At 41.6% G+C, this 15,608-nt stretch overlaps 1 protein-coding gene across 2 annotated transcripts in view; it reads right to left on the bottom strand.

Moving 5' to 3' along the window:
- Nucleotides 1-15,608, bottom strand: part of EZR (ezrin) — a 1,157,798-nt gene that overhangs the window by 885,432 nt on the left and 256,758 nt on the right. For both annotated transcript variants that reach the window (XM_044070016.1, XM_044070025.1), the window contains exon 3: nucleotides 4,932-5,015. In XM_044070016.1, the coding sequence (XP_043925951.1) occupies nucleotides 4,932-5,015 (84 nt within the window). The remainder of the gene's footprint in view (nucleotides 1-4,931; nucleotides 5,016-15,608) is intronic.

Here is a 15,608-nt window from a genome sequence, read left to right as displayed (position 1 = left end):
GCATGTTCCGTTTATTGTGGTGACAAGATTTAGGTCCCTAGAGCATGTAGCTTGGAGGGATTGGGATTTCTTTAAGTGGAGCATGTCCAGCAGCTCTCGGTTTGACACAGCTTTGCATGTTAGGCAGAGATCACCTCTGAGTAGGCGATATCCAACGGAGTAAAGCTGGAGTTTTTTGAGAAGGTCTGTGTAGGGCATCTTTTTGAGGCCAGTAATCCTCTTTGAGAGGTATTTCTGCAGCCTTTCCAGTTGTTGTAGATGTCTTGTGAGGTACATACCAAAAGGGGCATTGTACTCTATAATGGGTCTAATGAGTGATGAGTAGAGAGGAACAATGACCTATTTTTTTTCTGGATGATAAACCTTTTGTGATGAGGTGTGCCACGTAGAAGGATTTCCTGACCACTGTGGCGATGTGATTATCAAAGGAGAGACTACTATCCACCTGTGTTCCATGGTCTCTTATCACACTTTCAGTGTTAAGTATACTACCGCCTATGTTGTAGTTCATTAGTGCAGAGTTTTTACCAACGGGGATGACAATGCACTGTTTGGCATTGAGCTTGAGGCCATAGCTTTGACACCTGGCATATAAAAATAGCGTGTGCTGAAGACTTTATCCATTTACACTTCTTTAGTAGCATCTATAGTTTCAGAGATGAGCAATTGTTTGAAATGTGGGGACATAATTTGATAAAAATTCTTATGCCCCACCCAATGAAGTTACAATGCAAACTTCCAGAGTGCCAATGGAGGGAATTAATTAATATGGACACATGGGACCAGGAATTTTGTAGCAACCTCACATAACATTCCAGGGTACACACTCCTATAACTTCTACTCGGCCATAAAACAAAGTCTGTATTGACAAAGTTCCATAGGCCTTCCAATATCCATATAAAAACAAGGTTCATAGGTAGGTACTAGGCTACTGGCCCTAGGGCCTATATAAGCCTAGCCAAAGGTACCCTGGCTTTCGCCACCCAAGAAAATTATTTTCCTGTGCCCCTGTCGAGCAGAGCCACAGAAGTGATCCCCGGGGTGAATTTCCTATCTCCCATCCACAGCAAATACACAACACATTTCTACTGCTGAATCACGGGATCAGCCACTTGATGGAGTCTTTTCCAGCATCATAGTGCAGTCTTTCCATGGTCAATATATAACAGAAACAGTCTCCTGCCCTTTCACACCTTAGTTTGGCAGCTGGGAGGTACTGTGAAAGGCTAACAAACCTAAACAATATCCAGTGCCCTTGGCATTTTTTTTTTAATTTACATTTTGTTGACAAGGTTACTCCTGGCAGGATCTCATCTATTCCTCCAGTATTGCATCTCATTTTTTTTTAATTGCCACACATACTTCATCCACACCATCTACAGAAATGAACCTAGTTGCACACCTTCAGCTTCTAGTACTGATTCATCAAAAAAAGGGCATGTCTATCAAGTTTAGGAATTCCTCACAGTGTTCATTCCTCCTCCTGACAGTCTCTACAACTGAGGTCAGGATTTATCCTCCTTTGCTAACAAAAGCCTTAGCAATACACTGTAATTTCTCCTCCCCAACACACCAGATGGTTTACCAGAACTGCTTAAAGCAATCCAAGTCATTCTCCATGGTCTTGTCAAAGGCCTCCCACACAGAGGCCTCAACTTCAGTGACCACCTTAACTGCTGCCTTCTTGGCCCATCAGTACTTATCACAGTCACATCTGCAGCCCACCTCTATGTTTGGATAAGATAGAAAGCCTCTTTCTTTACTTTGAAGGAATCCATCAAAGCTGGTGTTCACCAGTGTCTTTGGATTGCCACCACCACAGCTAGCACTGGTCACCTTTTGGACAAAGCTCCTTTTAACTATCTCAGCTATTTCGACTCCACATCCTTGATCTCCCCAGGTACATGAAAGAGTTTCCTCCAAAGGTAAAAGATGAACTCATCCCAAACAAAAGCATTTCCTACATCATCTTTGTGCACCTTTACTACACATTTTGGTCCCCAGTGTCTGTTCCCCCAGTGCATTGGCATCTAAACCAACTCATAATAAATTGTGCTTATCTGACAGCCCAGCTAGGATCTCACCCATCATGATCCATCACACTCTTATCTGTGACTTGACTGGCATTGCACCTAATCTTTACCCTTCAGCTTGTGAACTGTAGGCCTACAGTGTAGACATATGCAAGTTTTTTGGGCAGAGTCCAGGCAGTTTCATGGGTCACCTGAACAGCAGGTGCTTATTGGTAAATACCACCCTAAGCCTTGTTCCACAGATAGGTCATAATTTCCCCTTTTCTGGGTAATGCTCTCTTATCCTGTGACACAGCCGGCATAGGCATAATGTTGCATTTCATTTTTTTTTGTCTGATCCCTTGATAAATGGGTCTAAGAGGGACATCTGCTGTAATGACCCAGCTCTAAGGATCCCACCATGACAAGGTTACAGCTCCAGGTGTGGCATTTTGGTTCATTAGTTCATTTTCGTATGTTAGCATTATCCTTTTCAAGATTGGAAATGTGATGTGTTTCTCGGGACAGTTAGCAAACATCACAGGTATTGCTGCTGAGCTTCCAGCCTCATGCAACATCGAATGAACTTATTAGAAAAAAAAATATCACAATATGCAGCTTCCTGCAGCAATGCCATTAGCACTGAAAGCTGTATATACCCCCACGTATGCATTATCTTTTGTGAATTATAAAGTAGATGCATTATTTTCAATATACTTTGTGAGGCAGCAGGCAGTATACGTTATCATTTTAAAATGACCTTAACTTTATACCAAACTTGTCATGGCGTTTTTACAGCAAATAACTTTGCAAGCATTCAAAATACTTTTTAATAAATATAGCTTTTCAGTCTAGGGCAGGGGTGTCAAATTCAAATACACAATGGGCCAAAATTAAAAACTTGAACAAAGTCATGGGCCAACCTTGATATTTATTGAAAAAATGTTTACAATTGAGGACGTTTTTTCCTTCTCATCAGATATAACGATTTTGCAATCTCTGCTGCCACAATAAAACCAGCCTTTACAGCAGCTTCACTTTGTGATATGGCTTTTGTGAACATAGTCTGTCGTGAAACTAAACTTCTTTTCATCTCCTCTACTTTCTGGTGCTTTTGCACTATGTCTAGGTCCTTGTACTTGTCGTGGTGTTTTGTTTCATAGTGTCTTATGTTATACTCTTTGGTTACAGCTACTTTGGCTCTGCACACAAGACAAACAGGTCTGTCCTTTACATTTGTGAACAGATATTCTGCTTCCCACATTTCTAGAAAGCTTCTGTTTTCAACCTTTCATTTGGCCATTTTTGAGAGGGGTGACCCAACGTGACTGGTAGCATGTGGTCGCTAATGAATGTCAACAGAGGATGGGGCGGTTGTGGGTCCTGAATGACACACCAACGCACCAGCAAAGCATTCTGGTATTTGCAATATTAACTGTGTATACCGACGGGCCAGCTCTACTAGACATTTGGCATTTTCTCACAGGCCAAATATAATTACACTGTGGGCCAGATTTGGCCCGCGGGCTTGAGTTTGACATGTATGGTCTAAGGTATCATGACAACTCATAGGATGTACATGTATCAGTTTAGTTTATTCAAATTTATACTGTCTGATAGGGCTGTTCCCTTTGAACATCTGATTGTCCATTTCAGTAAAATCTTTCTGCACTACAGAATTTCTGGAGAGATGCAACATGAGTTGCCTTTTTCAATTCCTGGCTAACAAGGTTTTCACCATTTCTATTTTCCTGTGGCACTTCTCAATACTCTGTCCATGAGCTTTGATGCATTTGCTTATTCAAATGTTTGCAGTTCCTTCAAGTTTCCATCGTCTCTATCAAAGTATAGTAAACTGAGTAAGCTGTCTACCAAAGTCTGCAACAGCTTTGTCACTGGGGTGTGGATAATATAACAGAATTCTGGCTGGGGCCAGCAGGCTCATTAGTTGCTAAAGATAAGTAAATCACTTTTTTTAAACATGTGCACACAATTTTTGCAACTAATACTTTGCATTTATTTTTACCTTTAGAGTTTAAATTTTATTGCACCAGAACTACAGAAACCACAAATATCAACAAATGAACTGATGTCAAGTGAAACTAATAATCAAGCAGTTCTAAAATCAATATGTAAACTGCTGTAGACAGCGAAAGGAAAATGATACGATTAAATGCAGCTCATACTGTCTATCCCAAAAGCAAAGCAAGAGAAAAAAAAAAATAAACAGTTTTCAAATGGATGAAAGAAAGCTGAACACAAATATTAATCCCTCCCAAAAAAATTTACATTTTTTTTTTTGAGATTGCAAGTCACTCTGCACCCTCGACTTCATAATTATTCTAACTCTGATATTACTCATCCTCGAGTGGGGAAAGGGCATGTTTTTTTTCCTAAAGACATAGGACATAAGAGTTCTAACTAGCAATATTTCAGTGTGTGACTTTCTGTTTTCATCCATTTAGAAGTCAAAATTTGATCACTGAATTTCTAACAAGAGAACCACAGCTCATAACTACCCTTTTTTTGAAGGACTAGAACTTTCATGAACTGCAGAGGTTCAAATAGATGATGTACGGTATGCAAGGTTCATGTTAACTAACAATGGGCAGACAGCCATCAATCCAGAGTCTTCATCACCACTCTTCACAGTGTGTAATACAATTCACCATGCTTCAGAAATCCAAGGAACCAGTGAAGACAGCCTGACTCCTTATCGTTCATTATCTTTGGTAAATATTATGTAAGTGAGACAGTGTGCTCAGCCTTTAGAAAACTATGAGAAATCTTAAATTATACTGCCTGTAGTACAAAACATGCACGTAATTAACTGCAGAAAGATACAATCATGCTCTTTTCTTTGAACATGCAGGTAAAACACATCAGGCTATGGAAAAGGAAGTAGTAATAAGACTGACCTGATCAAAGAGCTGTTTGCCTGTGGTACTTGGCTGTATGGCAAATTCCAGCTCTGCATCCATTGTAGTAACACGAACATTGAGCTGGAATATAAAAACAATAATATGAGCAACAATGAGAAGAAAAAAACGTAACACAAATGCATTTGAATGCTATCTAGTTGTCGCTTACTTTGAAGTTCTTTATAACCAGAATGTCAGCAAAAATATTAGTGTAGGACAAAAACGATATAAAAAAATTTTTTTGTGTGTACAAAAATGTGTTTACATTATGACTGCTCTGCATGTTCAATGGTTATATACAGGGAACTCTGGTGGTCACACCCAAAATGTCAACATTACAGCAGAGACAGTTTAATAGCATGACAGCAGGGTAACCACCCAAACTGGACACAAGTTGCGGGACACAGTCTTAAATATTAAGGATCCTGGACAGGTCTTCTCTGTACAGGGGACAAGTAAAGTAAACTGGTGTGCAACGGACACTTGCAAAACACGCGAGTATGGCAAGAATGTCAGATAAGCCAGAACTGGCAGGGTGGCAAGTTTGTACATGTCGCCAAACATAGATGGCTGGGTTTAGTTCCTTGTGTCTTGGTGAGGAAGGTCAAAATAAGGTGGGGGGGCAGTGTGTTGTGTTAAGATAAATGAAAGCCAATACGATACTAGGCTGCCAGCTAGGTGCCAAGTTTTAGGATGTAGTGGTTTCAGTAAACAGATCAACATTTTACAACTGGGAGAGACCATACCCTTCAAAGACCTCCAAGCAATGAATGGAATACCCTCACAAACTCTTCAGTTTAAAAGAAACTCTGAGGTCACACAAAACAACCAGATAAAAGGGAATTAATATCACAAATCTCCACATAAAATATCAGCCAAATAGTATCCCAGGTTCAGGCTAGAGAAAGCATAAAAATTGGAAATAACTCCCCATTATTGGTTATCTTAGGCTAAGGTCAGGGAAGCCATAAACATAGTGACGTAGAGCTAGTCAGAATGACATCACTGGGCATTAGAAGAGAAATCCATCAGTACATAAAGCAAACAATGTGCAACAAAAGTATGGTGCCAGTCACAAAGCCATCATGTTCACTCTTGAACTGTTCCATGTGCTTCAGCCAACAGGACACATTTTACACATCTCCAAGGTCTATAATAACCACTGCTGCTATCTCTGCATACTGTAGTATAAACCACTGTCCTGTGTGTCTTGTTGCAAGAACAACACTTTCCTTAAATGATATGTCACCATTAACATTCTGATGGCTGAAGCAATATCTTCGAAAGTCATGCAGACAGACTTTCCTAAGATAACAGCCAAACATCCATTTGTCAAGCACCTGTTTGGGGCTGATGAATCGGGTATTACACCATGACCCCCCCCCAAAACGTGCACGCTGATTGGCCAGCGTGCACATTGTAAATCGAGTTATACTAATGGAAAAAGGTCCGGTCGCCCGGACTTTTTTCCATTAGTATAACTCTACTGTCCCGCTATGTTAAATGGGTTTAACACAGCGAGACAGCTTTAAAATAAGCAACGGAGATCTCCGTTGCTTATTTTAAAGCTGTCTCGCTATGCTAAACCCATTTAACATAGCGAGACATGTTTTAAAAAAAAAGCAATGGAGAAAGCAAGATCTCCATTGCTTTTTATTCGTATGTTAAATGGGTTTAACATGAGACAGTTTTAAAATAAGCAACGGACATCTCCGTTGCTTATTTTAAAACTGTCTCGCTATGTTAAACCCATTTAACATAGTGAAAACAGTAAAAAAAAAAAGCAAAGTACAGTTTTGTACCTACCATAAATGTAGATGTTCGAGGATCCACATTGCTGCAGTCCTAACTATTGGGTAGTCCGCTGTCCAGTCGGCCCGAATACCAAAGTATATGGCTGACGTCGGTCAGGGCGCATTAGACTGACGTCAGTACGTCAGGGTACTAATGCGCATGACCGACGTCATATCCTCAGTCTTTTCTTGCCCCAGATGTCAGAAGACCCTGAAAAGATAAGGCCAAAAACCAAAAACTCCCAAAATACCTGCACCAAAAAATATATATATACAATATATACACAATCAGCAGAATATAACCTCACCTACACAACCACCCCTAAACACAGAGGGAAGGAGGGAGGGTAAATTGGACTGCAGCAATGTGGATCCTCGAACATCTACATTTATGGTAGGTACAAAACTGTACTATGTTCTTCATTCCACATTGCTGCAGTCCTAACTATTGGGTAGAATCCCAAAGCAGAGGTAAGGGAGGCTGGCAAATCATAAGGAAGCAGGAACTGACAACATGCCTTGCAAAATAGCTGTGGCAAAACCAGCCCTAGACTTAGAGTAGAGAGGAAGGTGATAATGCTTAGAGAAAGTATGCACTGAACTCCAAGTAGCTGCCTCCAAAATATCCTTAGTTGCCACCCCTTAGAAATGCTGTGGAAGTGGCAGTAGCCCTAGTGGAATGAGGCCTAATCCCAGCTGGAATCTCCTTGCCATGATGGGAATAACAAAAAGTAATGCAACACCCAATCCACCTAGAAATAGTTTGTTTTGACACAGGCTTGCCCTTTGAACTCAAAGCAAAAGAAACAAACAACTGCTGAGACTGCCTAAAATCCTTAGTCCTGCTCAAATAATAACGCAATAGCCTGTGCACATCTAAAGTGTGCAAAATCTTTTCCCCTTTATTTTGGGGATCTGCATAAAAGGTAGGCAAATGAATAGTTTAGTTTAAAGCCACACTAGAAACCACCTTAGGCATAAAGGAAGGATTAGTACGTAAAGATACCCTATCCTTATGAAAAATCAAAAAAGGCTCCACTGCCATAAGGGCCCGCAACGCAGAAACCCTTCTTGCAGAAGTAATGGCCAACAAAAAAGCAGTCTTCCATGACAAGTATTTCAATTCAGCAGTAGCCGCAGGCTCAAAAGGTTGTAGAGTAAGTTTCTCCAACACAAAATTGAGATCCCAAGCAGGAGTAGGAGCTCTACGTGGGGGTCTTATATTCTTTGCCCCTCTAAGAAATTGCTTGAACAAAGGATGAAAACAATGGTGGGTCACAATCATAGTGAGCTGAAATTGCTGCAGCATGAATCTTAATGGAAGAGAAAGACAAACCTTTGTCCAGTAACTCAGTAAGATATTGAAGAGCCACACTCAAATTTGGATCAGTAATCTCCAAATTGTTTGCTGCACTCCAAAACAAAAATCTCTTCCATTTTTCTGTACACTTTCCTTGTACTAGGTCTTCTGGCTTCCATAATCACATTTAAAACTTGTTGAGGAAGCTGAGACCTGCTGTCTTTCAAAACAGAATATGCCAGGCTGTTAGATGTAGAGAGTGAAGCTTGACATTGAGCAGATGACCGTCCCTCTGAGACAACAGGTGTGGAATCAAGGGTAAAGGCCATGGAGGCTTCCTTACCAGACTCCTCAGTAATGGGTACCAGTGCTGCCGAGGCCAATCTGGAGCTATTAAAATCATCCTTGGCTTGCCTTGTCTGACCTTTAGAAGCACCTTTGGAAGAAGAGGCAGAGGTGGAAAGGCATACACATGAAGATTTTTCCAACTGAAAGAAAGAGCATCCACTTTCCAAGCTGTGTGATGAAATCCCTTCGTGCAAAACTTTGGCAGCTGGTGGTTTAGTGGAGAAGCGAACAGATCTATGTCTGGAGTTCCCCATGACACTGTCAATTTTTGAAATACATGAAGATCCAGTTTCCACTCGTGGGGATCCATGATTTGTCTGCTTAATACATCTTCTAAGGAGTTCTGTGCTCCCGGCAGAAACCTTGCCTGAAGAGTTAGTTGCAGACTGAGCGCAGTCTCCCATAAAATCATTGCTTGTCTGCACAATGGGTAAGAATGTGTTCCCCTTGTTTGTTGATGTACCACATGACAGTTGTGTTGTCTGTTAGAATCAACACCTGCCCTGGAAGAAGTAACTCCTTGAAAGCAATTAATGCAAACTGAACTGCTAACATCTCTTTCATGTTGATATGTAGATGCTGTAGTCTGGCAGGCCACTTGTCTTGTATCCACTTTCCATTTAGATGAGCTCCCAAGCAATATCTGAGGCATCTGTCGTTAGAATCTGACTTGCCTCTGGCCGGGTCACAGAGAGTCCCTTGTTTAGGTGACATTCCTGAGCCCACCACAAAAATTCCTTTTGAATGCAAGGTATTATTTGAATGACAGTGTCCAAATCCTGGCAGTGCTGTGTCCACAGATTTTTGAGATACCATTGTAGCTTCCTCATATGCAGTTTGGCATTGGGAAGCACCAGAATACAAGATGCCATGAACCCTAAGGCTTGAAGGACTGTCCTTGCAGTCAGCCCGGACTGAAGAGATAGATGATGGAAGTAACTGGAAAGATTCTTTTGTTTGTCCGGGGTTAAAAAGGCCATCTGGGCTGCTGTATTCAGTCTCACACCCAGAAAGCACATGTCTTGAGAGGGTACTAGACTGGACTTTATTTCGTTCACAGAATACCCTAGGCATCTTAGCACTGCTATGACATATTCCAGATGCTGTAGAAGATCTTCTTTTCTTGAGCCAGAATCAGGCAGTCGTCCAAGTAAGGATAGATTTGGATTCCTTTTAGCCTGAAGTAAGCTATCACTGGAGCCAGAACCTTTGTGAATACTCTGGGCGCAGTAGATAAGCCAAAGGGCAATGCAGAGAACTGATAATGAGAATTTCCAGCTCGAAACGCAGATACTTCCTGCAACTTAGTCTTATTGGCACATGAAGGTAAGCTTCCTTGAGATCTAAAGTTACCATCCAGTGATCTTTGCCCAGCAGAGGTAAAAGCTGTTGTAACGTCAACATTTTGAACTTGGGAATGTCCAGATAAGTGTTGAGGATAGATAAATCCAGAATTGGTCTCCACGTGTTCCCCTTCTTTGGTACTAGGAACAGGCGAGAATAAAATCCTAGGCCCCTTTCCGGCACAGGAACTGACTGAATGGCCCCTATTTGGAGCAACAGAGAAATTTGCTTGTGAGCCTCTGTTCTTTGAAGAGGAGGAATGTCTGGCATGCCTTTGAAAGGAGGCAAGGTATGGAAATAAAACCTGTAACCGTGGTGAATAATATCCAGAACCCATCTGTCTTGGGTAATTAAATCCCAATTTTCTTTGAAAAGAGACAGCCTTCCTCCCAAAGGTGCTGCCAGGCGAGAACGTACTGGCAGCGGAAAAGGCAGGTCATTGGGTCTGCTTACGAAAGGACTGACCCCTGCCCTCACCAGAAGTCTGAGCAGGGGAACTCCCTGTCCTAGGCCTAAAAGAACCCTGAGCTCTGCCCCTACCACGTCTAGACCTACCCCTAGACTGGGAATCATAAGCAGGATAAGTCCATCCCTTAGTAGGCCAATTTCTACTAAACTTCGGAGGCTGCACCTGCAAAAAATCTTTAACAGTTTGCATAGACTTAGCCTTGTCCTCCATTTTCTTCAAAACTGCTTCCACAGGTGAACCAAACAACACATCAGACTGTAAAGGAGCGTCCAAAATCCTTGTCTTAACATGCTCAGCTAAATTCTGATATCTCAGCCAGGCGTGCCTACGAAGAACAGAACCAGTGGCAGCCACCCTGGAGGAGGCCTGCACAGCATCAAAACCACACTGCAAGGTGTTTACCCACCTGTTCAGACACATGAACTAAATCCTGCAACTCTTTACACTCAATACCTTCAGCCAGCGCATCCACCTTAGATTTCAGCTGTGAAAGAAGATAATTCTGATATTTTAACATGTGAAACTGACAATTCAACGCCCTCATGGCTAAAGTGGAAGAAGTATACACTTTCTTTCCCCATCTATCCAAAGCCCTTGCCTCTTTATCAGGAGGGACAGGATTTTTAACAACTGAGGCCTTCACACCTTTAGGCCCCTGAGAGACAGTTTCTGGGTCTGCCCTAGGACTCTTAAAAGATACTTATGAGCTTCAGGCACCCTATAATACCTATCCGGTTTAACTGGGGCAGGAGGCAAAGAATCAGGATTCAGGGAAGCCTCTGCAAACACATCTTCCACCACATTCAAAACAGGAGGTATAGCTAAAGGCCTATGCTGGGGTAAAACAAGAATTCCCTAAGCCTTTTCCTGGAATCAGAGAAATCTTGACCTTCCCATTTAAAATGCTCCCTCATGGAATGCAGAGTCTCTGAAAATGAAAAATCCTCAGGAGGAGAAGCAGAAGGAGTAGAATCATCCACATCAGAATCAGAATAAGGAGGGTACTCCTGCAAGTCTTCAGCCGAAGCCTCCGAAGCCTCCGAGCATTGCTCAAAACTCTCAAACTCAGGTCCCACCCTAGGCCTCTTATCAGGAGGGGCATAGAACGCCTTATCATAGTAATCAAATCCTCTGCCATTTTAAGCATATGTTTCTTAGGCAAAGATCCTGAAGCACTAGGAGAAACCCCCACAGAAGCTAAACTTGGCCTGCCCGTCAAAGAAGCCTTGGAAACTGAAGGGGAGGCTCTAACCACCTTAGGAAGAGAGGGAAGAACAGCCACCTGAGAAGCCCCCTCAGCCTGGCCTACTTCCTGAGAGGATACATCCTGTAACAGTAAAGTCTCTCCCTGAGACTCCAAAGAGACACCTGGCACAACCTCCGCTCCACTGAGCCTTCCAAAGAACCGACGTCTGGGACTGTCGGTTCCTCCACCCTAGGCTTTGCTGCTTTATCTTTGCGTTTTATAGCCGAGGCCAGCGCCGGAGCATCCGACGGCATTTTATAATTACAACGCTTCCCAAACACTAACCTGGCACAGTCTAACCTTCTTTTAATAGTGCGTTTGTTAAATCTAGCACAAGAGCGGCATCCAACAACGCCGTGCTCAGGCCCTAAACAAGGTATACACAAAGTATGGTAATCCCTATGAGGTATCTGTTTCCCACAAGAAATACAGTTATTCACTTTTTCTGACATCCGGTTAAATACTGAGGCAAGAAAAAACCAAAATATTCCCCAACGGGGTACTTAGCCAACTTTGATTCGGTCTGAAACTCTGACTTCAGAAACTTTCAGAACGCCAACCTGCACTCGCAAAATTGCTTCTGCATCGGACCATGCGGCAAAAAAGACTGAGGATATGACGTCGGTCATGCGCATTAGTACCCTGACGCACTGGCGCCAGTCTAAGGGGGCCTGACCGACGCCAGCCATATACTTTGGTATTCGGGCCGACTGGACAGCGGACTACCCAATAGTTAGGACTGCAGCAATGTGGAATGAAGAACATCGGAGATCTTGCTTTCTCCGTTGCTTTTGCCCACAGCTCTGATGTACTGCGCAGGCGCGCAGTACATCAGAACTGCCGATGCCAGACATCTGCGGAAGGGCAGTAAACAGGCATTATACTATGCCATTATTTAAGAAAAGTAATAGTTTCTTTTCTTAAATAATGTCATGGTATAATAGCAATAACCCACTTCTGGGTGTGGGTAATGCTGTATTTACCCACGGTTGGCTTTGTTTGGTCCCGAGGGCTTCACCCTCGGGACCAAACCATGCCAACCGTGGGTAAATCCAGCATTACCCACACCCAGGCGTGGGTTATTGCTATAATATTTGCAATGATGGTGGTAGTCTATTCTCTTAGATACTCACTGGTGATTATAGCAATAACCCACGCCTGGGTGTGGGTAATGCTAAATTTACCCACGGTTGGCGTGGTTTGGTCCCGAGGACGAAGAAGCCCGAGGGACCAAACAAAGCCAACCGTGGTAAGCATTACCCACACCCAGGCGTATTGTTATTATACTATGACATTATTTAAGAAAGAAACTATTACTTTTCTTAAATAATGGCATAGTATAATGCCTGTTTACTGCCCTTCCGCAGATGTCTGGCATCCGCGGCAGTTCTGATGTACTGCGCGCCTGCGCAGTACATCAGAGCTGTGGGCAAAGCAACGGAGAAAGAAGATCTCCGTTGCTTTTAATGCTATGTTAAATGAGTTTAACATAGCGAGACAGTTTTAAATAAGCAACGGACATCTCCGTTGCTTATTTTAAAACTGTCTCGCTATGTTAAACTCATTTAACATAGCGAGACAAAAAAGCAACGGAGATCTTGCTTTCTCCGTTGCTTTTTAACACTGCCTGCTATGTTAAATGGGTTTAACATAGCGATGACAGCTTTAAAATAAGTAACGGAGATCTCCGTTGCTTATTTTAAAGTCTCGCCATGTTAAACCCATTTAACATAGCGAGACAGTGTTTAAAAGCGAGTTATACTAATGGAAAAAAGTCCGGGCGACCGGACCTTTTTCCATTAGTATAACTCGATTTACAACGGGCACGCTGGCCAATCAGCGTGCACGTTTTGGAGGATCATGGTATAATTATGATTAGTCAACAGTTTTGGAAGGAGATATTCAGTGGCTTGTGATGAATCACAAAGAAGGAACTAAAGGTTGAGGAAATGTGCAACATTCAAATGCTGGCCTGTTGCCAATCCTGTTATGCACTCTGAGAATCCAAACTGATACTCAAATGTAACAATTTTAAAAAGCTAAGTGGGACACAGTGGCATAGTTAGAGTTTGTGCCGCCCGAGGCTGTCTGAGTTTGCCAACCCTCCCCCCTCACAAAATCATGGTCCGCCACCCTGCAGGAATTCCAGTGTCCCATTACTTGGCTATTTCTCACCATTTATCATCAACACTGTAATGTGCATACTGCTTTATGCTTTACTTCTACAATGATTATTTGCATTTCATTTTCAAACTTTTACTTTTAAGTTTTATAGCGCAAACGCTGTTAGGCTTAGCATTAAAACTTCTCTGCCCTTGCAATTCACATGAATTGCAACAGTACTGAAATCCACAGTCAAAGAAAATACATCTGGCCAGTGGAGGATAAATTTTAACTAAGGCAGTTTACAAATCATAGGCCCCTCATACACATACATGTGTTCTTTAATTCACCTTCCTGATTGTATTAAATTATATTCCTTGTATAATACAGCACACTTGTTAGAGCAGGTTTTAACTTTGTTTTGAACATTATTCCATTAAACAATGAAACAAAAGATATGAACCAATAATGAAAAAGCTGCCCAATTCAGAACATTTCCATCATAAAAGTCTCTTCAAATTTCCATCATTACAATCCACCAATATCAGTAAATTTGCACAATATCTGCAGAAGTCTCTAAATAATTCCACATTAAAAGAGAAGAGGTTGCTGCTAGCAAAACAACTTTATATATCATTATTTCATCCACAAATAAAGTGCCTGTTGCCCTTGAAGAATAAACTGCCTATCACATTAAGAAATGATAATCTAGTAATATTGCAACAGGAATGGATGGCAAACTGAACAGGTTCATAGTTACTAGGTATCTTCTCCAAAGGAGGATATTCACAGGACTGCAGCATCCAATCCCTTTAAAGCACAACACAGTACAGTATAAGCAAACCATCTACATACTGTGGGAGTAGAATCCATAGCCTTCTACATCAAAACCAAATATACTACCTGTTGCGCTACTAAGAATGTGACTGAAAATTAATTTTATTTAACAGGACAAAAGCTAGTAGAGTCAATCTAAAATAAACTTATTGCGGAAATGGCCTCATATACTTTGTTTGGCCCTCTTCTTTCCGATTGCCCTGCCTGATTCTTACTGCTTATCTTTGGCTGTGATAATCTGAGGACAAACCTGTTGATGTGCTGTAGATAGGACGGGGGGGGACTGGTAAGCATATTTGCTCACTAACTGAATCTTTACCTTTATGCCATTAGTCCTTTCACATTTCTATAATTTGTTTTAGCTAGTGACTGATACTTTCACGAGTATGAGCATGAACCAGCTAGAATTTTAAACCCCCTGCCTCTGAATAACAACCATTAGCAGTCTAATGTGTACACCATGTGAGAATGTAGATAATTCCGCCTTTGCATCTCCTTATGTCTAACATAACACCTGTGGTTTGCTTCCAGCTACAATATCACAGAGTTGGTGTTTTTTCTGTTAAATGGACAAATATTATTTCCTTTTTTTTTTGGACAAAAATGGCTTGTAAAGCTCCACTGCTTATTAGTGCACTACTAGCTAGTTCTAAACTACTACTACAATTATATCTTAAGATATTTAAGCATCAAAAAGTACTACCACGTGTAGGTTATGGCTTAAGTAAGATATTTAAATATCTAAATAATAAGTGCCTTAAAGCGATTATTAAAACTCACTTTCTTAAAAACATAAAAATGTCACATCAGCATGGTAAGTTATTTGTGTAACAAGAACTTCAACAGTATTCTGTTCTGTGTACAGAGGTATATATTAGAGAGTTACAAGCTCTTGGAGTTTAGTGCACCTCAGCGAATACGTGAGATGGGCTTCACAGGTTTGTTTTTAGCACTAGCAGTGGGCTCTTATGAAAGACTGTAAGAGACTGTATAATAGAAAAATAATACACACACACACACACACACACACACACACACACACTACATCGGGCAACGCAGCACGATTACATTGGGCAAGACACCTGCAGCAGTAACATACATAACCCCCCTAAATCGGACAATACACCAGCAGAATGGACTTAAATTGGGCAATGCAGCAGTATTAAATTGGGCAGTACACCACAAGTAGAAATGAATTAAATCAGCAGAAAGAAAAAAAAAAAATTTTAAAAAA

The sequence above is a fragment of the Protopterus annectens genome, chromosome 1.part0 (genome assembly GCF_019279795.1).
Source record: "Protopterus annectens isolate FY-2018-M chromosome 1.part0, PAN1.0, whole genome shotgun sequence".
NCBI classification, from domain to species: domain Eukaryota; kingdom Metazoa; phylum Chordata; order Ceratodontiformes; family Protopteridae; genus Protopterus; species Protopterus annectens.
Note: the sequence above shows the minus strand (reverse complement) of the source record. Positions and strands in the feature narration are given on the sequence as shown.